The following is a 25,323-nucleotide window of genomic DNA, read 5'->3' as shown; positions in this document are numbered from 1 at the left end:
AAGTTCCTGTGCTCCGTCTTCTCCTCCACATCCTGCGCGATGATTAATTTCTAATTATTTTCCCCGCACGCACTCATTTCTCACACAGTCGCTATTGGGAGGCTGATACCGTTATAAAGTAACAATTAGCGTCGCGTATGACGGATTCAGACGAGCGGGAAAACTTATTAACATTTATCAGATGCCAACGAGGCGACGCCGTCTGCCCAACAGGCCGCAGCGACAACCAGAGCAATAAACGGTTATTTCCTCATCCATAATTATATCCTGCAATAAAGCACAACAGGAGAATGCGCCAAGGAAATTCACGTGCAGATTATACGTTCCATCGTCAGATCCGTGGTAAAGAGAAGGAGCGTGGGGGATGCACAATGGCGCCGTGCCATGATGCGGAGGCACGAACGCAGTCAGACTATACAACCAGGGCATCGAGGACAAAACCAAGAGGAGACTCACGGGCACCGTGTAATGCTTCATTTCCCCTGCGGGGGGTGCTGTAAAGAAAGTGAGCACTTATTACCAGGGCAATGGTCCTACTCATAATGTTTGCATTGGGACCCTTTACTGCCCCTGCTCACCCCAACCTCAATAATTAATCTTTTTCTCTGGAGGTCAAGTCATAAGAACACCAAACCTATTCCTGGTGATCGCCCACTCCAGTCACAGCAAGATACTGTCCACAGGGTCCACTCTGGTGGCTGCAGGGCCATGTGCCACCGATGGAGACCATGGGGCAGCGTGAACTTTTTTTTTACTAATCTCAGAAAACCTCTTCTTCAATTCTAGCACTTTCTGCACTAAAATATGTTTGCAATTCCAGAGCCCGATCCTTCACATATGTAATATTATTTAATGACCGGATCTTTGACCTACGGGTCCATCATCTCTGGCCGTTGAGGACATCCTTCTTCTAGATGGCGCAGGCTTCACTACTTACCAAGATTTACAATCCACCAGGTAAATTATTAATACAATGTGTCTGCCTTAGGAATCACGACTGTCCTCAGATGACACGATGGACCCGAGGATCCAGGGAGGTCACGTCGTTGCTGTTTTATTATCTTATAGTTGTTATAATAAAACTTCTGCAATGAATCATCATCATGAACTGACCACAATCGATATACAAGGTCAGCGCCAGGCGGGAGCACAGTCTGCGGAGAGCTCCGGGTCATTGAAGGATGGACCTCGTTCATCACGACGTGAGTCCTCCACATCCTCAGAACCTCATCTACTCTTGTATTGTACACCAGAGCGGGGCCGTAAATAACCGGACGTGTTGTCTGCTCTCGAAAACCAATTATTCTGCACTCTATTGGGAATTTTGGTCCTGTCCTGTATAACACAGGCAGCCATTGATGCAAATGGACACTGTGCAATGCTTCATTTCTCCTGCGGGGGCGCTGCAGGGAAACTGAACGCTTACCGCCTGGTTTCTTCATGGCTGATCAGTTGGTCAGAATAGAAAACATGTTATGATCAGCTCATTATCAATCACCTTTTTGGAAGGGATCGTCCTTACCAGGTTTTTGCAGAATTTTAGATAAGATGGATTTAATGAAATAGTGGAGTTCAGAATGGATTAAATAAAACTAGGAACATTGGAAATACCCTCCCCGCCAGCAGCCCACAAACCGATGAATACTCGCTCCTTGATGGCCTCTACTTTCCTGTCTTGACACATCATAAATGGTTGGCAATGCTCTACCAGTCCGGCATTGGCGGCAGTGGGCAGTTCCAGTTAGTCGAGACCAGAAGGGACTGGGTAAGGGGGTCCCAATGCTGGTACTCCCACCGAGCAGCAGAATGGGGCACTTTTAGAATAGAGCGGCGGTGCGTCAGACGACCACCACTCCATGCCGAGTGTTGGCTTTTCCGGCAGCTCCGTAGACACAGAATGGTGCAATGGTCGGTCGCATGCTCTGCTGCTACATTGTAACGAGTGTATCAATGACCGGTCTGCCACTCATTGTGGATACTAGTGGTCAGACCGCCACCAACCATTAAATTACTTACTTTCCTTGGACAATCCCTTTAAGCTGGTTGGAATTTTTTTAGGTTTGTTTATTACTGAGTTTTGATGGTTTCAAGGGCCCTCTGACCCCTATCCTCAGTGCATGCTGGGAGTTGTAGTTTAACAACAGGTGGACGTGTCTCAGGTAGGTGACCAAGCGGAGGTTCATTTATTTATTCCATCATACGAATTGCCAGGAAAGGGTTAATGGAGCAATGTTCCGTCTGGATTGTCGGTTTTCATGGTTGCTCCTGACAACCAAGGTTACAAACCTTCAGAGCTGAATGCTAAAATAATAATGCAGATTTCGCCTCCTGTGTGGTATCTCGCATTGTTCATGTGCTGCAGAAAGGATGTCATGGATGGCGGAGCCGGCGATCAATGCCGCCAACCGGGGAGCGTCAGTAAAGTGTCACAGAGTGATCTTCTCACAAGGACGTGTATCCAGCGCAAAGCGGGCTTCACCACCATGCCAGATTACTGGGCGTGCCGGAATGTGATCCAGGCTTTACTTGAGCACTACAAGTCCCAGGCTCGCGTGCTAGGATTAAACTGCATTTGTCACTTTAGGCGACTTTTCAGAAAGTGTGTACATTAATAACACAAATTCTGACCATTATATGACTTGTATCCTGCACTTTCCAGGAGTTTTCCCCTCTGCAGGCTCTACCCCCTCATGTCCATGCATACTATGCAGTTTTATTTACAAGTGCAACACCATGAAGGACATAATACAGCAGTACTGAGCAGTGTCTCTGTGATTCCAGCACTGGAGTGAGATAAACACTTACTAGTAAAAAGCAGCATGAATGACAGTTTACTGCAGTACTGAGAAATGTATCTGTGATTCCAGCACTAGAGTAAGGTAAACATGTACTAGCAAACATTAACATGGATGACATTATACTGCAGTACTGAGCGGTGTATCTGTGATTCCAGCACTGGAGTGAGATAAACACTTACTACTATAAAGCAGCATGAATGACAGTTTACTGCAATACTGAGAAATGTATCTGTGATTCCAGCACTAGAAGGAGATAAACACTTACTAGCAAACATCAACATGGATGACATTATATGGCAGTACGGAGCAGTGTATCTATGATTCCAGCACTGAAGTGATAAAAACACTTACTAGTAAACAGCAGCATGGAGTACATTCTGCAGAAGCACTTAGCAGCGTGAATACAACACTGGAGTGGCATACATACTTACTAGTAAACAGCAGCATGGAGTATATTTAAGTATTGAGCAGTGTTTCTGTGAATCCAGAACTGGAGTGAGATAAACACTTACTAGTAAACAGCAGTATGGATGACAATATACTGCAGTATTGAGGGGTGTATCTGTGATTCCAGCACGGAAGTGATAAAAACACTTACTGGTAAACAGCAGAAGGAGTACATTCTGCAGAAGCACTTATCACTGTGAATACAGCACTGGAATGAGATAAATACTTACTAGTAAACAGCAGCATGGAGTATATTATACAGAAGTACTGAGCAGTGTTTCTGTGAATCCAGAACTGGAGTGAGATAAACACTTACTAGCAAACAGCAGCATGGACTGTTATTAAATATATAAAAATCACAATAAAAAAGTGTTTTTGGGCGGTGGTTCACTCATACATTGCCGTTATCAGCCTTCAATGTGCACACAGCCTCTAAATGACAGCACATCTTCCTCTTGCATCCCTGCTCCATTGCGCTGTTTATTTTGCAATGCACAAGTCAGTGCAGCACAGAGAGGCAGTCTGCTGTACAGTGGATGAATGCTATTAGACCATATGACACAAAACCTGACATTCTTCCCAAACGTCCCCTTCAAATAATAACAAAACAGATCCATGATTATCGATTCATAATATCATTTTACAGCAATTAATAAATCAATTAATAAAACATTTGCAGTGATAAAATAATCAATCTGATTTACTCACCGGCTACAGGTTCCTTAGCTGGAAATAACTTATTGTCAACGGCCGCACTGATGTCGAAGAAGACGTCTTCCTCGTCCCTGTCCGCGTCAAACTGGAAAGAAGCAGCGAGAGAAGACCATGAATTACAGCCGAGTGCGATTCTAGGAAACGTTTGATTCTCCAATTAACTCCTAATAAAAGTGAATATAAAAGTAATGCTTCTGTTAGTGAATGGTGAAATGGCGCCTAAAACAAACGACAACGCATCTCACAAAAAAACAACCGTCTATAGTGACGTTTATGGGAACATGAAGGTATGGCTGCTGTGACTGTGGATGGGGAAAGGTGAAGGCAAAAAGCTTCTTTGGGTCGTCTGATCAAAAAATGACATTTCTATCAGTTGAGAGGTCACTTTATGCCCAGTGAGGCCACCGTTGCGGCTCACGTGGTCTATAGAAGCAGGATGTTACCCCTACTTTCTGAAACTGGCATCTGGGAGGGCCGGAGAGCTGCCCCCTGAGTGCAGGAGCGCTGCCCCCCGAGTGCAGGAGCGCTGCCCCCCGAGTGCAGGAGAGCTGCCCCCCGAGTGCAGGAGAGCTGCCCCCCGAGTGCAGGAGAGCTGCCCCCCGAGTGCAGGAGAGCTGCCCCCCGAGTGCAGGAGAGCTGCCCCCCGAGTGCAGGAGCGCTGCCCCCGAGTGCAGGAGCGCTGCCCCCCGAGTGCAGGAGCGCTGCCCCCGAGTGCAGGAGCGCTGCCCCCCGAGTGCAGGAGCGCTGCCCCCCGAGTGCAGGAGCGCTGCCCCCCGAGTGCAGGAGCGCTGCCCCCCGAGTGCAGGAGCGCTGCCCCCCGAGTGCAGGAGCGCTGCCCCCCGAGTGCAGGAGCGCTGCCCCCCGAGTGCAGGAGAGCTGCCCCCCGAGTGCAGGAGAGCTGCCCCCCGAGTGCAGGAGAGCTGCCCCCCGAGTGCAGGAGCGCTGCCCCCCGAGTGCAGGAGCGCTGCCCCCCGAGTGCAGGAGAGCTGCCCCCCGAGTGCAGGAGCGCTGCCCCCGAGTGCAGGAGCGCTGCCCCCCGAGTGCAGCCGGGCCAGAAGAAACCCTGATGTTGGGATTCAGTTTTCCTAGCGCCTCTCGGTATCTACAGAGGTTTCCTTTTTCCCAGGGGACTTGACAAGTACAAAAACTTGACTACAAAATGGCAAAAAAAAAGAGCAGACGTAGAGGAAAAACGAACCACACATAATATTAATGTCAGCCGGACGTGATCATTTCCTAATGTGCATGGAGGGATCTAACACTTCTACAATTCCAGATATGGGGGAAAAGAAGACCCTCAGCAGAGAAAATCCTCCACAGACACGTCTGACAGCTACGTCTCCTCTCTGTATGTGGAAGGCAAGTATGGGTGTAGGGGAGCGTGGAAGGGTTCAGCCAACACCGGAGAAGGCACAACCCAAAAAGTGTCAGAAGTATCTAGGAGGAGGACAGAGGAGTCTGGAGGGAGGAGGAGGACAGAGGAGTCTGGAGGGAGGAGGACAGAGGAGTCTGGAGGGAGGAGGACAAAGGAGTCTGGAGGGAGGAGGACAGAGGAGTCTGGTGGAAGGAGGACAGAGGAGTCTAGATGGAGGAGGACAGAGGAGTCTAGAGGGAGGAGGACAGAGGAGTCTGGAGGGAGGAGGACAGAGGAGTCTGGAGGGAGGAGGACAGAGGAGTCTGGAGGGAGGAGGACAGAGGAGTCTGGAGGGAGGAGGACAGAGGAGTCTGGAGGGAGGAGGACAGAGGAGTCTGGAGGGAGGAGGACAGAGGGGTCTGGAGGGAGGAGGACAGAGGAGTCTGGAGGGAGGAGTACAGAGGAGTCTGGAGGGAGGAGGACAGAGGAGTCTGGAGGGAGGAGGACAGAGGAGTCTGGAGGGAGGAGGACAGAGGAGTCTGGAGGGAGGAGGACAGAGGAGTCTGGAGGGAGGAGGACAAAGGAGTCTGGAGGGAGGAGGACAGAGGAGTCTGGAGGGAGGAGGACAGAGGAGTCTGGAGGGAGGAGGACAGAGGAGTCTGGAGGGAGGAGGACAGAGGAGTCTGGAGGGAAGAGGACAGAAGAGTCTGGAGGGAGGAGGACCGAGGAGTCTGGAGGGAGGAGTACACAGGAGCCTGGAGAGAAGAGGACAGAGGAGTCTGGAGGGAGGAGGACAGAGGAGCCTGGAAAGAATAGGAGATGAAGAGGAGTCTGGAGGGAGGAGTACACAGGAGCCTGGAGAGAGGAGGAAGACAGCGGAGTCTGGAGGGAGGAGGAAGAGGACAGAGGAATCTGGAGGGAAAAGGATACAGAAGCCAGAAGAGAAGAGGCCGACAGAGGAGTCTGAAGGGAGGAGTACACAGAAACCTGGAAAGAAGAGGAGGACAGAGGAGTCTGGAGGGAGAAGGACAAAGGAGTGTGGAGGGAGGAGAACAGAGGAGTCTAGACGGAGCAGAAGGAGGAGAAGAGTCTGGAGGGAGTAGAAGGAGGAGGACAGAGGAGTCTGGAGGGAGGAGGACAAAAGTGTGGAGTGAGGAGGACAGAGGAGTCTGGAGGGAGGAGGACAAGAGTCTGGAGGGAGAAGGACAAAAGTGTGGAGTGAGGAGGACAGAGGAGTCTGGAGGGAGGAGGACAAGAGTCTGGAGGGAGAAGGACAAAAGTGTGGAGTGAGGAGGACAGAGGAGTCTGGAGGGAGGAGGACAAGAGTCTGGAGGGAGGAGGACAGAAGAGTCTGGAGGGAGGAGGACAGAAGAATCTGGAGGGTGGAGGACAGGGGAGTCTGGCGGGAGGAGGACAGAAGAGTCTGGAGGGGAGGAGGAAGATACAAAAGTCTGGAGGAGTCCAGCAGTGGTTTTGTGATACAGAATGCAGGAGTGTTCGGATATTCCTGTGTATGAGGGGTCTCAAAAGAGATAGCTGTTGGTCCCATCATCTCAGCTGTTGGTCCCATCATCTCAGCTGTTGGTCCCATCATCTCAGCTGTTGGTCCCATCATCTCAGCTGTTGGTCCCAGTCATCTCAGCTGTTGGTCCCATCATCTCAGCTGTTGGTCCCAGTCATCACAGCTGTTGGTCCCATCATCTCAGCTGTTGGTCCCAGTCATCTCAGCTGTTGGTCCCAGTCATCTCAGCTGTTGGTCCCATCATATCAGCTGTTGGTCCCATCATCTCATGTGTAGGGTCTTTAGCGTTTCCTTCATTTCAATGACATTCAGACACATAAATAACTTTCTTTTTCCTGATTTCTGCTTCAAACCTACAGATAAATACCATTAGTGCCTTAATATCGCACCTTCAGCCATGAGGCAAGTGAAGCATCTGCCTTAGATCAGCCAGCGTGAGCCTTATACATAGAATACCTCTGTATACAGCGTGGGGTTGTGACGCGCCGAGCACTTAATCCCGGCAGCGGCTTCAGACCAAATCCCCCATTATCCCACAAACACTTGACTGACAAGGTAAAAGCTCTGGATTACTGCTCAGACTTTACTCCATCAAGTTTCCGCGCCTGGAGGCAGAAACTGTAATATTCCTCATATCACACGAGGCTCCAAACACGAAAACAACGTCACCAAAATGAGTTTTACACAAGGCCAAAATACTGGAAAAGAAAGGTTCCCCCAGATGGGAAGAGTAACCGTAGAGGGCTCTCTGAGGACAGAAGCTCATTGTGGGCTGCAATACCAGACTCCGCCATGGCCAGGAGAGGCACTGTTTCTGCAATAAGTAAGACGTGCGTTTCTTATTTCATACAACCTCTTTAAGGTCACCGGTTCTGGATGAAAGCAGACAGGTTTTTTTTTTTTAAATCTAACACAACCCCAAAATATATGCGCAACCAAATGTTTATTATTGCAAGCTCTTAACGAGAACCTAACAAAAGCTATACGTGCACACCGGCCGAAGAGGAGGCCATGACTCCGGATTCAGGAGAACAGCGGCATGTACACCAGTTATAGAAAAGGTGACACATCTGTAGCAAATGACAGGTTCTCTTCAATTGTCTATTCCAGCCACAAGCCTCCAATAAGTTTCCCAAAAGATGTTCCTACACACTACTTCTATTACCCCCCCCCCCCTGACCACATGGCCTGGAAACAAAGACCTCTACCATAGCGGTGCCTGCAGGGTGGCTGCCACCAAGGTGCAACTTCATCCTGATGCCTACAACAAAGACACATCCCAGACTGCCGCCAACGAGATGCCCCCAGACTGCCTGCCAACATGACGCCCCAGACTGACTGCCAATGAGATGCCCCAGACTGCCGCCAACGAGATGTCCCAGACTGCCTGCCAACGAGATGCCCCAGCCTGCCTGCCAACGAGATGCCCCAGCCTGCCTGCCAACGAGATGCCCCAGCCTGCCTGCCAACATGACGCCCCAGACTGCCTCCCAACGAGATGTCCCAGACTGCCTGCCAACGAGATGTCCCAGATTGCCTGCCAGCGAGATGTCTGAGACTGCCTGCCAGCGAGATGTCTCAGACTGCCTGCCAACGAGATGTCCCAGACTGCCTGCCAACGAGATGCCCCAGACTGCCTGCCAACGAGATGCCCCAGACTGCCTACCAACGGGATGCCCCAGTCTGCCGCTAACGAGATGTCCCAGACTGCATGCCGAGATGCCCCAGACTGCCGCCAATGAGATGTTCCAGACTGCAAGCCAGCGAGATGTCCCAGACTGCCTGCCAACGAGATGTCCCAGACTGCCTGCCAGCGAGATGTCTCAGACTGCCTGCCAACGAGATGCCCCAGACTGCCTGCCAATAAGATGCCCAAGACTGCCGCCAACGAGATGCCCCAGACTGCCTGCCAATAAGATGCCCAAGACTGCCGCCAACGAGATGTCCCAGACTGCCAGCCAACGAGATTCCCCAGACTGCCGCCAACAAGATGTACCAGACTGCCTGCCAGCGAGATGTCCCAGACTGCCTGCCAACGAGATGTCCCAGACTGCCACCAACGAAATGTCACAGACTGCCTGCCAGCGAGATGTCCCAGACTGCCGCCAACGAGATGTCCCAGACAGCCTGCCAACGAGATGTCCCAGACTGCCTGCCAACGAGATGCCCCAGACTGCCTGCCAATAAGATGCCCAAGACTGCCGCCAACGAGATGCCCCAGACTGCCTGCCAATAAGATGCCCAAGACTGCCGCCAACGAGATGTCCCAGACTGCCAGCCAACGAGATTCCCCAGACTGCCGCCAACAAGATGTACCAGACTGCCTGCCAGCGAGATGTCCCAGACTGCCTGCCAACGAGATGTCCCAGACTGCCACCAACGAAATGTCACAGACTGCCTGCCAGCGAGATGTCCCAGACTGCCGCCAACGAGATGTCCCAGACAGCCTGCCAACGAGATGTCCCAGACTGCCTGCCAACGAGATGCCCCAGACTGCCTGCCAACGAGATGCCCCAGACTGCCTGCCAACGAGATGCCCCAGACTGCCTGCCAACGAGATGCCCCCAGACTGCCTGCCAACGAGATGCCCCCAGACTGCCGGCCAACGAGATTCCCCAGACTGCTGCCAACAAGATGTCCCAGACAGCCTGCCAACGAGATGCCCCAGACTGCCTGCCAACGAGATGCCCCCAGACTGCCTGCCAACGAGATGCCCCAGACTGCCTGCCAACGAGATGCCCCAGACTGCCGGCCAACGAGATGCCCCCAGACTGCCGGCCAACGAGATGCCCCAGATGTCTCTCATAAAACCTGCCATGGATATTCCTTCCCTTTCTTTCCATGGAGATTTTACCTTAGTGTCAATGAAGAAAATCATTACATTACCTGGAGTAAGGGACTGAATCTGTGCAGCGGCACAAGGATCGGGTGACACTTAATGGGAATTAATCGTTCTCAGGAGGAATCATCAGATCTACATGACGTCGATTGAACTGGTGTCCACCAGGATTTCGCTACTTCGTTATGACGTACTCGGACAATGTAATAAGTTTCTTACGATGGGGAGAAGAGATGGCCGACAGTGATTGTATGTTCCTTTTCTATTTTCATATCATGTCCCTTATGAAGGATCATTATGAAGATAAGAAGCCTTCAGCCTGACTCCCCTAGAAATAACTCGCCGAGCTCTGAGCGGATGAGGCCAGAACAGATGTGTCCATCGGCATCCAACACCTGATCCATGTTCAGACCTTATGGTCTGACAGTCAGATACATTGTACGTATAATTATACATTGTATCAGCTTATAGCATTGCGTAGACTGGATACAACCAAGTATTTAGGTCAGAAAAGGTTTTTTTTCAGCTTATGGCAAGAAGGACCCCTGCCGACACCGGACCCCTATAGCTCTGCCCCTATGGCCTGAGTAAGACCTGGGATGTCACATTTTGATTTTTGGTATAAGGTCTCCTCTTTTCTCTGCATGCTTTTGGCTTGTCAGATAACTTAGGGCTATGGGATTGCCATCCTCTGGGTAAGGCTATGTGAAGGCTATACACCCTAAATTCGTTGTGTTTCTCATGGTTTTTATAGAACTTTATATGTTTTTTATGTGTCAAATGTGACGCACTCTATGCCAGAGTCTTTACAATAACATAATTAGTATTTTACTTATGGATCCTCATTCTCATCAAGTGGAAGCATCCTTGGCTTGGTTCACCTCCTCCTCTAAAAAGCTAAAAAGGGGGCTGTCCGTCACTGAAGACCACCCACTGGACTCCTAATCATAGAGAGCAGAGATCTCAGTGAATACTTTATAAAGTTAATAAATCTTTTCCCATAAAACTATACACCATATCTATATTCCTCTGCTCTTGGATGCTCCATCTGTGGTCTAGGGTCTTCACTGGGGGTCCTAGAAGCGTCTGATTTGCGGTTCTAGAGCTTATTACAGTACTGCATTCTTTATATAGTCAAAAGGTCAAAGATTCTACATTGATTATAACAGCAGAAAGAAAATTGTGAGCTGGAAAACCTACTTTCTATATCCAAACCACGTGAAAATATTCAATGAGACCCACGAGACCCCGGTGACAATCAATAACGTTGTGTATTGATACAAGCGCAGAAGATTAGCGAGCGGAGCGCCAATCCTCCGCAGCATGAACCCCTTGTCCTATCGATCTTACAATGAGCCGTCGTCTCATATAAATAGAATCAAGTGTATGACTCGGATCATGTCTCCTAAAGCCGCAGATCCCCCCGAGGGGCGAGACTGTGCCCTGAATATAACAACCCGGTATTCGGTCAGGCTTTTATTTTTACCACCAGCAATGAATCCATTCATCATCTTTACTGGTAAATGGAGCAGAATTATGTCAAGTGCATTATGAATGGGTGGAGGTGAGAACAATGCAGCGAACCTCTGCCGAAATCCTGAGACACCGCCCGATAGAAAATCCCCAGGATCCGATCTCTGGGGACGAGTACAAGGCAGCACAACATGCATCAGTCCTCCAGACTATCCGCCATCACCAACGGAGCATCTGGATCAGAATTACTCCGAGTAGAAAACAAGAAGCGACAAGTTCACCAGCCCAGAAAGTTTCTGAAATTAACTATTTACATCAGCGTTCTTAGGGGAATGTATGGCGTGCCTGCCCACTGAGGTGCCATAATACAACGGTCTATGAAATTTATAAAGAAAGCAGGAGCAGAATGAGAGGTAGGCAGGAGACTCACAGGAAGGGCTGCTACTTTCTAGTAAGTGTTTATCTCACCTCAGTGCTGGATTCACAGCTACACTAGACATGTAAAGCTGTACTCTATAATGTCCCATATGCTGCTAATTTCTAGAAAGTGTTTTATCACACATCAGTGCTGGATTCACAGCAACACTGATTAATACTACTGTATAATGTCTTCCATGCTGCTGCTGCTTTCAACTAAGTGCTATATCTTATCCAAATTCCGGATTCACAGCTACACTGTTCATTACTACTGCACACAATCTAATAAGTATTTAATCTCACTCCAGTGCAGGATTCACAGCTATTCTGCTTAGTACTGGTGTTTTAATGTCATCCATGCTGTTGCTTCTGTGTGTATGTTTATAAAGAGAAAGGAGAGGAAAAATCTATCATGTCTGAGTGTTATATGTATGGGGGGACATAATTTCAACTGGTCCCAAATTAAAGATAGAACGGATGAAAAATACAGGATACAAGACATTTAATGGTGTGAAATAGTGTTCTTCCTACATGCACTCGATAGCTTATTTTGACAGGTACGCTTTGGGAAAGCCTGGATGCAGCATTCACGTTTGTAACCCCCCATCTTCCCTGTAATGCAACTATTATCTATAGCTGCATATTACTGAGGTCATTAAAAAACATTTCAGACCGAACTGTGACTTTACACCACAATGGTTCGCTATCGAGGCAGAGAACATACAGATACAGTAAGTAATTATTTCATGTATTCATCTCACATCTGAACATTCCATGTATCTACAGAACAAGATGTGACAGGTCTGTCTGTAGCCACCATGAACTGTTAAACTAAAGAAGACCCCTGTAAACTGCTGCAGACCCCGGGCCACAGGACAACATTTCTAGCTAATAATAACAACGGACGGTTTCCATTACTGTGATGTATCTTCCCTGGATCATCAAGAAACATTTAGATCCTAATTAAGGACATGATCGAGCAAAATGGATCTGTTTTCAGGGCCAAATTGATCCTCCAAAAATCATCCAGTGTCCAACACACAATCTGTAGTTATAATCTGACCCACCTAATTGTTTAGATTTGGTCCCTGACCCTTTACATGGACACGACCAAATTCCACCCACCCATTAGTACCCCTAAGAGCGGGATGATGGGGGGCAGCATTGGTTCTGTGAATAATGTACTGGTTGAAATAGTTCATTGCTTGTTAATAACTGCATAAACTAATCTGCTGTCACCATAGAAACCAGCAACTAGAAGAGACCTTGATACATTGTAACCAGGCTGCGTGCTAAAGTAAGATACAAAGAGAATATCACAGAAAATACCAGGAAAACAACAGATTATCTATAGTATATGTATAGAGCATCTCAGCTGCTGCAGAACATCACAAGACACCTCAGCTGCTGCAGAACATCATAATACACCTCAGCTGCTGCAGATCATCACAATACACCTGGGCTGCTGCAGAACACCACAATACACCTGACCTGCTGCAGAACATCATAATACACCTCAGCTGCTGCAGAACCTCATCATACACCTCATCTGCTGCAGAACATCACAATACACCTCAGCTGCTGCAGAACAGCATAATACACCTCAGCTGCTGCAGAACAGCATAATACACCTCATCTGCTGCAGAACATCACAATACACCTCAGCTGCTGCAGAACATCACAATACACCTGAGCTGCTGCAGAACATCACAATACACCTCAGCTGCTGCAGAACAGCATAATACACCTCAGCTGCTGCAGAACAGCATAATACACCTCGCCGTATTATCAGCACAGTAATAACTACAAACCTTCGGACATTATTAGTTACGAGAAAAGAAAGAAACAATTTTCGTGGCATTTATCGGCAAAATCACTTGTCAGATCGCATTTGTACCATTTATTACCAGGGGGCATAATATTGGAATGGGGGGCACAGAAGAAAAACGGTTCCAGAATCAGTGGAGCCGCGACATTTGGATGAGGGATTCAGGTTGAATTAAAAAATCCAGCGGAAGGTCGTCTTTATAGGAAGCTACAACATCACTGTTCTTGTCACAGGATTGCTGAGGTCTGTGATTGGCTGCAGCGGTCAGGTGAATAGAATGGAGCGTCGTCAGCTCTGAACATCCGCTCTGTTCTAGTCACATGACCACTGCAGCCAATTACCGTTCTCAGTCATCCTTGAATGGAAGACTGATGGCTTCCTGGCACCTGGGGCTGGTGATGACCACGAAGCAGTTTGCGCTGGATTTACGGCCATGTCGTTTTTGGGAATAATCAGTCATGTTTTTCTGGGTACAGATAGAATTAAGGGGTTAATTCAAGAAAAACTACCGTATATTCCGAGAACCAGCTACAGCGAGACGCCGACAGCGTGATAATAATTTAATAAATGTTAATGTCAAGCTCTCCACCATACCCTTAATTATAGAATATCCATATGCTCTGGGGAATAAGAGCAGATCGACAGTGCGGGGGATTGACAGCACGGGGGATCGACAGCACGGGGGATCGACAGCGCGGGGGATCGACAGCGCGAGGGATAGACAGCGCGGGGGATCGACAGCACGGGGGATCGACAGCGCGGGGGATAGACAGCGCGGGGGATCAACAGCGCGAGGGACAGACAGCGCGGGGGATCGACAGCACGGGGGATCGACAGCACGGGGGATCGACAGCGCGGGGGATCAACAGCGCGAGGGATAGACAGCGCGGGGGATCGACAGCGCAGGGGATCGACAGCGCGGGGGATAGACAGCGCAGGGGATCGACAGCGCGGAGGGATCAACAGTGCGGGGGATTGACAGCGCGGGGGATAGACAGAGCGGAGGGATTGACAGTGCGGGGGATCGATAGCGCGGGGGAACGACAGCGCGGGCGAACAACAGTGAGGGGGAACGACAGTGCAGGGGATCAACAGTGCGGGGGATCAACAGTGCGGGGGATCAACAGCGAGGGGGATCAACAGCGCGGGGGATAGACAGCGTGGAGGGATCAACAGTGCGGGGGATTGACAGCACAGGGGATCAACAGAGCGGAGGGATCGACAGTGTGGGGGATCGATAGCGCGGGGGAACAACAGCAAGGGGGAATGACAGTGCGGGGGATCGACAGTGCGGGGGAACGACAGCGCGGGGGAACGACAGCGCGGGGGATCGACAGCGCGGAAGGATCGACAGTGCAGAGGGATCGACAGCGCAGAGGGATCGACAGTGCGGGGGATCAATAGTGCGGGGAAACAACAAAGCGAGGGATCAACAGCGCGGGGGATGCAACTGCTCTACCCTCAGTGACGAGTGCCGCCACGCCAACAACAAACTCATCAAAGGAAGTTCATTAAATGTTTTCTGGACAGCGTAGATGTCATGTACATGTTCATTTCCACCATGGTAAAAATGGCCGCTGCAATACTGCAATATTACTAGTAGTTCACATTGTAGGTGAATAGTTTTTTTTTAGAAAGCGCCATCTGAGGATAAATCCTCTTGTGCACGCGCCTGAAGAATATATAGATTTCAGGGGGGCCGGGGCGCACACTCAGGACTCTCCGATATGTGTCGGAAAGTATTTCAAGGACCTCAGTTAACTTGAATACTTGCAGGGTAATGCTCCAAGCCGCAGTAAATGAATCTACATGGGAATTCCCGCAGCGATCTGACAGTCTTGTAAGGCGACAGACACAATGGTCAATCAATGATTGAAGGGGCTATCCAGTTTGGACAATCTCTTTTATTCAGGATGTCCCTCTGCTGTGCTCCCCAGCAATTAGATAGCATACACCAAAATATGGATCAGACCAACGGATACAAAAGATAGCAGGGAATATTAAAATATATAATTTTATTGTTGTGCAACAGCAGCCAAGACAAAAATAAAAATTAAAATATTACATAGAATATAAAAAAAAAATATATATATATATATATCTACATATATAATACATGTGTACTTGTATTAATTTATGGGCACATAAAAACCTCAACTATAAATCAAATGGGCAGGTCAAAAAAATGTAATAAGATATAACACTATATGATCTGGATACCCCAGTAGGTAAAAGGCAAGCAATATATGTTAAAAATTATATTGAAAGAGTATGTTAAAAAATATATCTATATCTGTCCACAGAATGACTAGCACATACAGATCTAACTGGCCAAAACGTGCTAAGTGTAAATAAAAGTGGGAGGACCCTATAGGAAAGTGCACTGTGCTAGTAAACAATATTAATTGTGAAAGCTCACATATAGCTAATGTTATAAAAGAAAAGTGCAGCGTGCTAGTTATAATGAGGTATGCCAGATACACCATGTACTATCCATTCAGGACAGTGATGAATATATGAATGAACAGATACTACTTACTATTAAAGACTGGGGGGATATCACCAGGACCGCCAAAATGTGTGAGGATGTGCACCCCGACGCGCGTTTCGGACCCAAGAGTTCCTTCGTCAGGTGGTGACTGGGTATAGTAGTGGTACTGTGCATAGGGTATATCCACTATTCAGTGGTAATATTGTATATATATATATATATATATATATATATATATATATATACCTGGTGTTTTCTCCTGTGTTTCTTTTATATCCCCAGCAATTAGATGTACAGTGTGCAGGACCTGGCACCAGGGGAGCCATAATCCAGCAGCGCCTCTACAGGTGAGATAAGGCATTACACTGTCTCCATGCCAGCAGTGGACAGCAGGTGTAATGTACGGGCACGCTGGGTCCTCCAGGGAGAGAGCGGTGCTCCTTGTAGCCACAGGCTGATACTGGAAAGTCCTGAAAGAAGGACATAACGCTCCGCACTCCAAACGCACAAATCAGTAATGGAGTATTTCATAGAGTATGCAGCAGAAGAATCCACACTGAGAAGATTGCTCAGAGCCTAGTGTAATAAGGAGCTGGATGGTGATCTATCACACAGTCCTTTCCGGCCCGATTCCTGACACTTCTGACCCACAAGACGAGAACATCTGACTTCAAAGTCTTCTACCATCAAATCCTTTCCTTCAACTTAAGGCTCCAACTCACTGACTGCGCTGACAGTCTGAGGGTTTCCAATGGCTGGAGATCGTCGATTTAGGCCTTGTATTCTAGACTTTTGCTAACCCAATTTTTTTTTTATTGCTCCAATGCACCTAAAATAAATGCAAGTAACTTACCAAATAGTCATCAATAAAATTCTGATTTGACTTACTGTATGCAGCTCTCACGCAGACTTATGCGTCTCTATGGTTGCAGGCTACATATCTGAGCCTGCAATCATTCATCCCCCCTTTTCAGCCTACGATACGGTTTCATGAATACAACTGTTACCAGAGCTACACCTGAATTTGTACATTTGAACCTTTCTTTCTCGGATTCTCCGATAATCACCCTCACAAAAAAACAACAGCTCAATGATGATACTGTGAACAGAAATGTGCAACGGTGTCCATGGTGCTGAGATCTGAGATCTGAGTCTTGCTACAAACCACTGAGGTCTTCAGTATAACTGACTCTTTCTTCATAATCCAGATTACCTGAAATATCAGAATGAAGCCTACAGAGAGAAGGACGAGACGTGTCTGTCCCTGGATCTTCTGTTCTCCTGCTTTCCCCAGAGATGGGGCCGCCATTAAACCTCAGCTTTCTCGCCATCGGCACTTCTTTCGTATTAATCCATTCACACAACGTATCTAATGACGTCTAGAAGATTTGGAAACAATACGAGAACTGATTCATCAGAAGTGGGGGCTAAATAAGATTCCAAAGATTTCTCTTAGTAATAGTGATCGGTTGGGGTTGGTTTCCAGTTACAGACAATGCAATTTGCAAGGTGAAGATTTCGCAGTCAACTCTCTACATTGCCAGGAATTGTGCAGACTCCACTTGGGTTACTTTGTGGCCGACCAGAAGAACTTATTCTGAAGGCCACCTCCACTATTTGTGACCTTCCACCTCCACTACTTGTGACCTTCCACTTCTTTTGCATCGTATTCTTTTTTTCCCATGGTAAAGATCTCCATGCTCCCAAGATATCTTCAGACCAAACACTCCGGTGGCTGATGGCTATTAGAAGTCCACCATCATTAAGCCCACTCCGCTAGGCTGGCGGGAAGGAGGCGACGAGTTTTCAATGGGGAAAGAGAGACAAGTAGCTGCCATTTACTTCCACCAGTGACGCATCGCCCGCTGGGACAAAGGATGTGCTGAGTTGTCTGGCTCTGGCTGGCAACATGTCTGGCCCGGCTCTTCTTTCTCCTGACATTTGGGAAAAGTCTTGTGACCCCATAGACAATAGATGGCCTCGCAATCTCACCAAAATCATCAAGACGGAGCAACGTTTACTGAATGAACATAGGAACTCGAATTTGTTATTTGTGAATCAACCTAGAAATGCAGTCACTTCCTAATGAGGGGTGTTTCCTGCTGGAACTTTGGTGCCCACCTTTGTGCTGGAGACACCAGTGGATCCACTGTGGCGAGATGAACCAACGTTGCTTTGAATAACTCCGTGTATTTCATGCCACGGTTGATCAGTGGCTAGCATTGTATGGTGGTTCAGTGGTTAGCATTGTTGCTTTGCAGCGCTTTTCGGTTCAAATCCCACAAAGGACGTCATCTGCAAGGAGTTTGTATGTTCTCCCCGTGTTTGCGTGGGTTTCCTCCGGGTTCTCCGGTTTCCTCCCAGATACTGATAGGGAATGTAGATTGTGACAGCGATGATTATGTATGTACAACTCTGCGGAACATATTAGCGCTATATAAGCAATGCAAAATAATAATAATAAAGGTCCTTGTAGTGCTCAGCTGCTTCACAAGTCCCAGCACCGGACTTGGCCATAGTCCATGATTCCTACAATACATACGTGTCCATTTTGGCGTCTACCTTATGGATTGCTCACGTCTTGGGATTTCCTCCTGATTCTTCTCGCAGTTTTTGTGAATACTGCATTGCTATTTTATAGGTTGTTTCTTGAATTAGCTCTGTCGCCCATCACTTCCCTCCTTCAGCCATTTTTTTTCGTCCTTGTCCAGGTGCTAGGAGAATAGCATGAAACCTACAGACTCATTTGTGAAGAGGGAAATTGCTTACAACTGACACTCTGATTGGTATCTCGGTGCCGAGACTCCTGCTATTCGCTATAACAATGGGGGACAAGCGATCCGCAGAGTGAAATACCCCTTCGGTTCTATTGTCGGGAGACTTGTGTATGAATTATTGAGAATACATGGGGAGTAGAGCGTGCATGCTGCGCTCTGTGAAAAGACTGATGGGGCAGCACTCCCGGTATGACAGCGAATAGTAGGCCACTTCACGGTTCCTGACGAGATGAGGATTCAGGGGATCTAGAATCCATTCCTCACTTTGGTCTTTGCCGTTGCAGCATCAGAGGATTTACGAGGAGGATAGTGTTTGCCAAGACCGAGTATGATAACTAGAGATTCTAGAATTCCTCCATCGATCTGTCGTCCGTCAGTAAGAGATGCGCCTGCAGCTTTCATATAAACCAGCACTTCAACAAAACTCCCCGAGTGATGGATTCCCTTCATATAAGCTGGGATTCTCCATAGAACGGAGTCATCGGCACATCAACATGTAGGAGACATTGTGACATTTTGCAGTGTCACCTCGCTGAAGCTGCGCTGTCACTTCCCATCATACAAGATGCAGGGTGTCGGCCGGACGCTCCGCTGCCTCATTACTCCTCCAGCCGACCCCCATTTCCAAAGCTTCTTTCAATGGTCACTTGTATTTTACAAATGTTGCATAATTAAATAGTACAAGCAATTATACGAAACGTGAAATATAGTTTACAAGAGAAATCTGCTTCAATTTACACTTATGAGCCACTTCTCCCCACATCTCACTCTGAAAACAGCTAAATATCCGTCCTGCTCAAGATGAGAGAGACAGCCAGCTCTCTGAGAGAATAGATTGCTGCTGCCTACTTAACTCTATGGGGATGGGAAGGAGCAGACCTATCTCAGACCTATCTTATTACTTTCTAGTAAGTGTTTTATCACACCCTAAAGTTGGCTTCATTGCTACACTACTCTGTACCTTCTGCATAATGTCCTTTATGCTACTGCTTTCAAATAAGTCTTCATCTCATGCCAGTGCTGGATTCACAGCTACACAGCCAAGTACAGCAGTATACAGTGCCTTGCGAAAGTATTCGGCCCCCTGGAACTTTTCAAGCTTTTCCCACATATCATGCTTCAAACATAAAGATACCAAATGTAAATTTTTGGTGAAGAATCAACAACACAATTGTGAAGTTGAACAAAATTTTGGGGAAATTCGAAAACTGAAAAGTGGGGCGTGCAATATTATTCGGCCCCTTTAACTTAATACTTTGTTGCGCCACCTTTTGCTGCGATTACAAGTCGCTTGGGGTTTGTCTCTATCAGTTTCGTACATCGAGAGACTGAAATTCTCGCCCGTTCTTCCTTGGCAAACAGCTCGAGCTCAGTGAGGTTGGATGGAGATCGTTTGTGAACAGCAGTTTTCAGCTCTTTCCACAGATTCTCGATTGGATTGAGGTCTGGACTTGGACTTGGCCATTCTAACACTGGATATGGTTATTTGTGAACCATTCCATTGTAGATTTTGCTTTATGTTTGGGATCATTGTCTTTTTGGAAGACAAATCTCCGTCCCAGTCTCAGGTCTTTTGCAGACTCCAAGAGGTTTTCTTCAAGAATGGTCCTGTATTTGGCTCCATCCATCTTCCCATCAATTTTAATCATCTTCCTCATCCCTCCTGAAGAAAAGCAGACCCATACCATGATGCTGCCACCACCATGTTTGACAGTGGGGATGGTGTGTTCAGGGTGATGCACTGTGTTGCCATTACGCCAAACATATCGTTTGGCATTGTTGCTAAAAAGTTCAATTTTGGTTTCCTCTGACCAGAGCACCTTCTTCCACATGTTTGGTGTCTCCCAGGTGGCTTGTTACAAACTTTAAATTACACATTTTATGGATATCTTTGAGAAATGGCTTTCTTCTCGCCACTCTTCCATAAAGGTCAGATTTGTGCAGTGTACGACTGATTGTTGTCCTATGGACAGACTGTCCCACCTCAGCTGTAGATCTCTGCACTTCATCCAGTGATCATGGGCCTCTTGGCTTCATCTCTGATCCGTCTTCTCCTTGTTTGAGATGAAAGTTTAGAGGGACGGCCGGGTCTTGGTAGATTTGCAGTGGTATGATACTCCTTCCATTTCAATATGATCGCTTGCACAGTGCTCCTTGGGATGTTCAAAGTTTTGGAAATCATTTTGTATCCAAATCGGCTTTAAACTTCTCCACAACAGTATCACGGAGCTGCCTGTTGTGTTCCTTGGTCTTCATGATGCTCTCTGTGCTTCACACAGAACCCTGAGACTATCACAGAGCAGGTGCATTTATACGGAGACTTGATCACACACAGGTGGATTATATTTATCATCATTAGTCATTTAGGACAACATTGGATCATTCAGAGATCCACAATGAACTTCTGCACTGAAAGTAAAGGGGCCGAATAATATTGCACCCCCCACTTTTCAGTTTTTGAATTTCCTAAAAAATTTAAAATAACCAATAAATTTCATTCAACTTCACAATTGTGTTCCACTTATTGTTGATTCTTCACCAAAAATTTACATTTGGTACCTTTATGTTTGAAGTATGATATGTGAGAAAAGATTGGAAAGTTCCAGGGGGCGAATACTTTCTCAAGGCACTGTATATTCTCCATGTTGCATTCTACTGAGTGTCAATCTCACCCCACAGTGCTGGATTCACAACTACACTGTCAAGCACAGCTGTATATGCTCTTCATGATGCTTTCTACTAAGTGTCAAACTCAGCCCCCAGTGCTGGATTTACAACTACACTGCTCAGTACAGCTGTAAATATTCTCCATGCTATTTTCTAGTAAGCGTGCATCTCAGTCCAGCGCTGGATTCACACTTACATTGCTCACTGTTGCTATATGCCCTCTATGCTTTGGCTTTCTAGCAAGTGTTCAACTCAACCTGGAGCTGGATTCACAGCTATACTGCTCAAAACTACTGTATAATGTATTCCATACTGCTACTACTTCTGAACATCTGCTATGTAGAGAAATAAGCAGAAATCCCGCATGTAAGTGTTCTGTGCTGTGTATGGGAGACTTCATAGCTGCTGGTCTTTATCCATTAGACCAGAGACTAATGAAAATGAAAGATAATGCCTGCGAAGGGGAAAATTACATAACACCATTGGAGATTACTCTTTGCAACCAAAGGCTAGGCAGCATAAAAGGCATACTGTGGACGGAGGGCAAAATGAAAATACTTGTTGCTGCAATCTCGAAACATTGCCAAACTCACAAATTACTATCCCGCCTGCTTATCAACCATGATGCACATCATAGATCAAACCATCCCTGACAAAGGCATCTTTGTAGCTACAGGTTAGTGACAGAATCACGCAGCCCCAATCTTGACCCCCAGAACCTAAGAATCTGAAAACGGCACCTACTAATAACTAAAGTAATTTACAGGACACCTGGAGGGACCTGTCAGACGAGACGACGGCATTTCTCTACTGCTGTATTAGAATACTTTCCCCTCTTTAACCTGCTGAAGTATTTGCAGTAATAAGGTCAGCTTTCCATTACGGCAGATCGTCAGTGACCTTTACGATATTGTACTGCTCTGCAGAAACCCGGCCACTTTTCAAGTCATTAGTTAGCGATCGTGCGGAATTACAAGAAGTGACAAAGGAATTTCATTCTTGGGGAACAGTGATGACAATGTTTCATTTTACTCCTGATAAAGACGATACTAATCCCTTGCAACAAATGACAAAGTTCTTTCCTCGTCTGATCATTCCCAATCAAGTGTCAAAACTTTCTGGACCTGTCGCTGTCTGCACCAGACTTTCCAGTGTCCTCCGACGATGGAGTGTGGACATTTATAATTGACCGCTGTTAGTAATCGTCACCTCTGAGGTCGGAGGAGAAAGGCATGAAACCAAACATTATACCAGAGCGCCATAAATCCAAGGAGCCCAAAAAATAAAACTCCTGAACCCAATTACTGACAAATCGACATATATCACCTGCCCAGGTGTGGACTCGACTGCAAAAATGTTTTGGATCCATCCAACCTTATAAACCAGTCTGCATGCTTTTATAGGATAATGAAAGGATACAAAGGGTGGAGTCAAAGCTTTGCAATAACAATTAATGTGAAAAATAAAATTAACTTTTAAGATGTCAGAATCCAAAAGGTGTTGTTGAGATATAAAAACAATATAAAAAATGACCTATTCAATCCCCAGTTTTCCATTGGTGGTCTACACCAGCCTTTGTTCACTTTCCTGCACGGATGACATCATGTACATCCACATGACTGCTGCAGCCAATCACTGTCCACAGTGGTCTCGGGAGGTGCATGCTAGCCTTCCCTGCTGAAGCAGTGATTGGCTGAAGGGGTCACATGGATATACAGGACATCATCAGCAAAGGGAAGTTAACAAAGACCAACAAGGAACACTAGAATATTTCTTAGTTCGTTTACTTCGTTATTTTTAATCATTGGAATACTCACTCTGCCCTTTTAAGAGCGAACGCTTTGTAGCCGATTTACAACTCAAAATGAGGCAAAACTCTGGCACGTGTGCGGCACGTCACATTTATGAAGCGTTTTAATGACTTTTTGCGCTGCGCTCGTTGACGAGGCATGGCTTAGCGGAGAAGGGGTGTAGCATAAAATGCACCAAAATTTTGGTGAAAAAAAAAATGGTTTAAAAGTAAGATAGACAAAAGTGACTAAAGATGTGCCGGTTGTATCATGAAGAACTTTTTCCGAGTGTCTAATCTATTATTAAACAGTAGAGATGAGTAAATTGATATGCAGAACCGCGGCACCGCTGGATGGGAGCCGCGCGATCCGCCTCATCCCTGCCAGCGTCCCCGGTGTCTCTTCGATTATTCGGCCTGGTGCGACGTCTTAGTTGTGGTGTGACGCACACAAGTAGTTGTGCCAAGCCGGCATGGAATTTTAGTAAGGAGGTGAGGCTCCGGTCCAGCCGCCATAGAATCTGAGGCACCAGGGTCTTGCTCCTCTCTATTAGGATTAGGCTGAGCACAGATGGAGGCTAAAAGTGTTTTTTTTTCGGTTTGTGTCTTTCAGGCAACTTTGCTATACAAAAGGATAGAAATAACATCTACCATGCTTTCTACTTCTTTTAAAAAGGGTCACTAAGACAGATGTCTCCATCCGAACTGCGGCCGCTGTCGGCACATTCCTCCTAAGTAAATCTGCCCTATATCTGATGCCACTTTTTATGGGCACAAGATCACAAGACTCCAAAAAAAAGTCTCCAAAGAAAGCAGCGTTTCCGGTCACATCCTTGGAGAGCGTTTACATTTTATCTCTCGTGTCGCTTTACAATAATAAAAACCGAAAACATGGAGCCGCTTCCAGCTTCCAAAGTGCGTCAAACGAATGCCCGAAGGGCGCCTATAAGTCTCTTGTAAATGTACAATCATTGTAAGCGGGTGAAGTTTTTACACGGAGACCCCGGGAGACAAGCCGAATTCTTCGTACTGTCAAGTTAAAAAATAATAAGCTTTTCAGAGCCATGAAATAAACCCCGCGAGCTGACCCGTCCTTCTATCGAGAACAGATTCGGCCAATTACGGCAGAAACATTCCTGCACGTTATCGGGCCCGAGCATACGGGCAATTATATAACGATCATTAGCACATCTCCTCCGTCTTTCACCGCCAGTCCTATAATTAGACATGGTAATCAGCCCTCGTTAGTGATCGTATAAGAATATTTATTAATGATGCAGAGGCAAAGGATCAAAGTGGTTTGGTTGTGCTTCCAGTAATTAGCTCGCTCTTTAGTATTTTACCCTGGGAGTTCATCTATTGCCGTCCGCGAGGGGCGAGAGTTCTCAGGAGCGCGGGGCCCTGTACACAACAATTAAATATTTGTTTTATGAATATCGATTTCTGAATAATGATCCAACCGTTATGTAGGGCAGAGATAACGACGTCCTGTGAACGGGCCTGTTGGGAGGACATTATGTAAATGGTATTGTTATAGCGGATTTGTATCATTATAATTGGACACTTGTAAGATTGCTGCACCACCTTGTTAGAAGGTAATGAGGATGATAAAAATACAATGTAGCGATTAATAGCTTCCCATCCACTAGTGTAGCTGGGTGGGGGGTTTATATACGGGAAAATTAGAAATTCCCGGAAAAGTTTTACAATGTTCTCATAAACTTTCTATCAGGGGTAAGCTGATCAGAGTTGTCCATAATGATGATGGAACATGAGCCAGCACCAGAAAGTTTTATAAGTGCACCCCTCGCAGTCCCTTAGTGTCCTTACCATAATTATTCATATGCAAATGATATTTAGGTACAAATTCTGAGCTAATTAATTCCTTAAATGGGGTTGTCAACTTTGGAAAATGCCTTTTCATTAGAAAGGTCCCTCTAATGATAAACTGACCACAGGATGTGCCACTGTTAGAACCTCCTATGATCTGTAGAGAATCCTGGCAGCAAAGGTTCAACATCCCTGCAGCGCCCCCAAAAGGAAGACGAAGTGTTACACAGCATCCAGTCAAATCAATGGGAGGATGCATGGACGCATGGATGCATGCATGGACAGACCCGCTCATCCAAGCTTCCAAGACGCTCTGGCTAATGGGTACAAATACAGAGTGTGGATCACACTCTTTTCACTCATAATACCCTAAAAGA

General features: G+C 46.9%; 1 protein-coding gene and 1 long non-coding RNA gene across 3 annotated transcripts in view; one reads left to right on the top strand and one right to left on the bottom strand.

Moving 5' to 3' along the window:
• Positions 1–23,790, top strand: part of LOC138648489 (uncharacterized) — a 34,247-nt gene extending 10,457 nt beyond the window's left edge. The window contains exon 3 of the long non-coding RNA XR_011315112.1: positions 23,730–23,790. This is a non-coding gene — a long non-coding RNA (uncharacterized lncRNA). The remainder of the gene's footprint in view (positions 1–23,729) is intronic.
• AK5 (adenylate kinase 5) overlaps positions 1–25,323 on the bottom strand; it is a 161,435-nt gene that overhangs the window by 49,126 nt on the left and 86,986 nt on the right. For both annotated transcript variants that reach the window (XM_069738313.1, XM_069738312.1), the window contains one exon: positions 3,954–4,044. In XM_069738313.1, the coding sequence (XP_069594414.1) occupies positions 3,954–4,044 (91 nt within the window). The remainder of the gene's footprint in view (positions 1–3,953; positions 4,045–25,323) is intronic.

This window comes from Ranitomeya imitator, chromosome 8 (genome assembly GCF_032444005.1).
Source record: "Ranitomeya imitator isolate aRanImi1 chromosome 8, aRanImi1.pri, whole genome shotgun sequence".
Classification (NCBI taxonomy): Eukaryota; Metazoa; Chordata; class Amphibia; order Anura; family Dendrobatidae; genus Ranitomeya; species Ranitomeya imitator.
The sequence above is the reverse complement of the archived record's forward strand: the minus strand, read 5'-3'. Positions and strand labels throughout refer to the sequence as shown.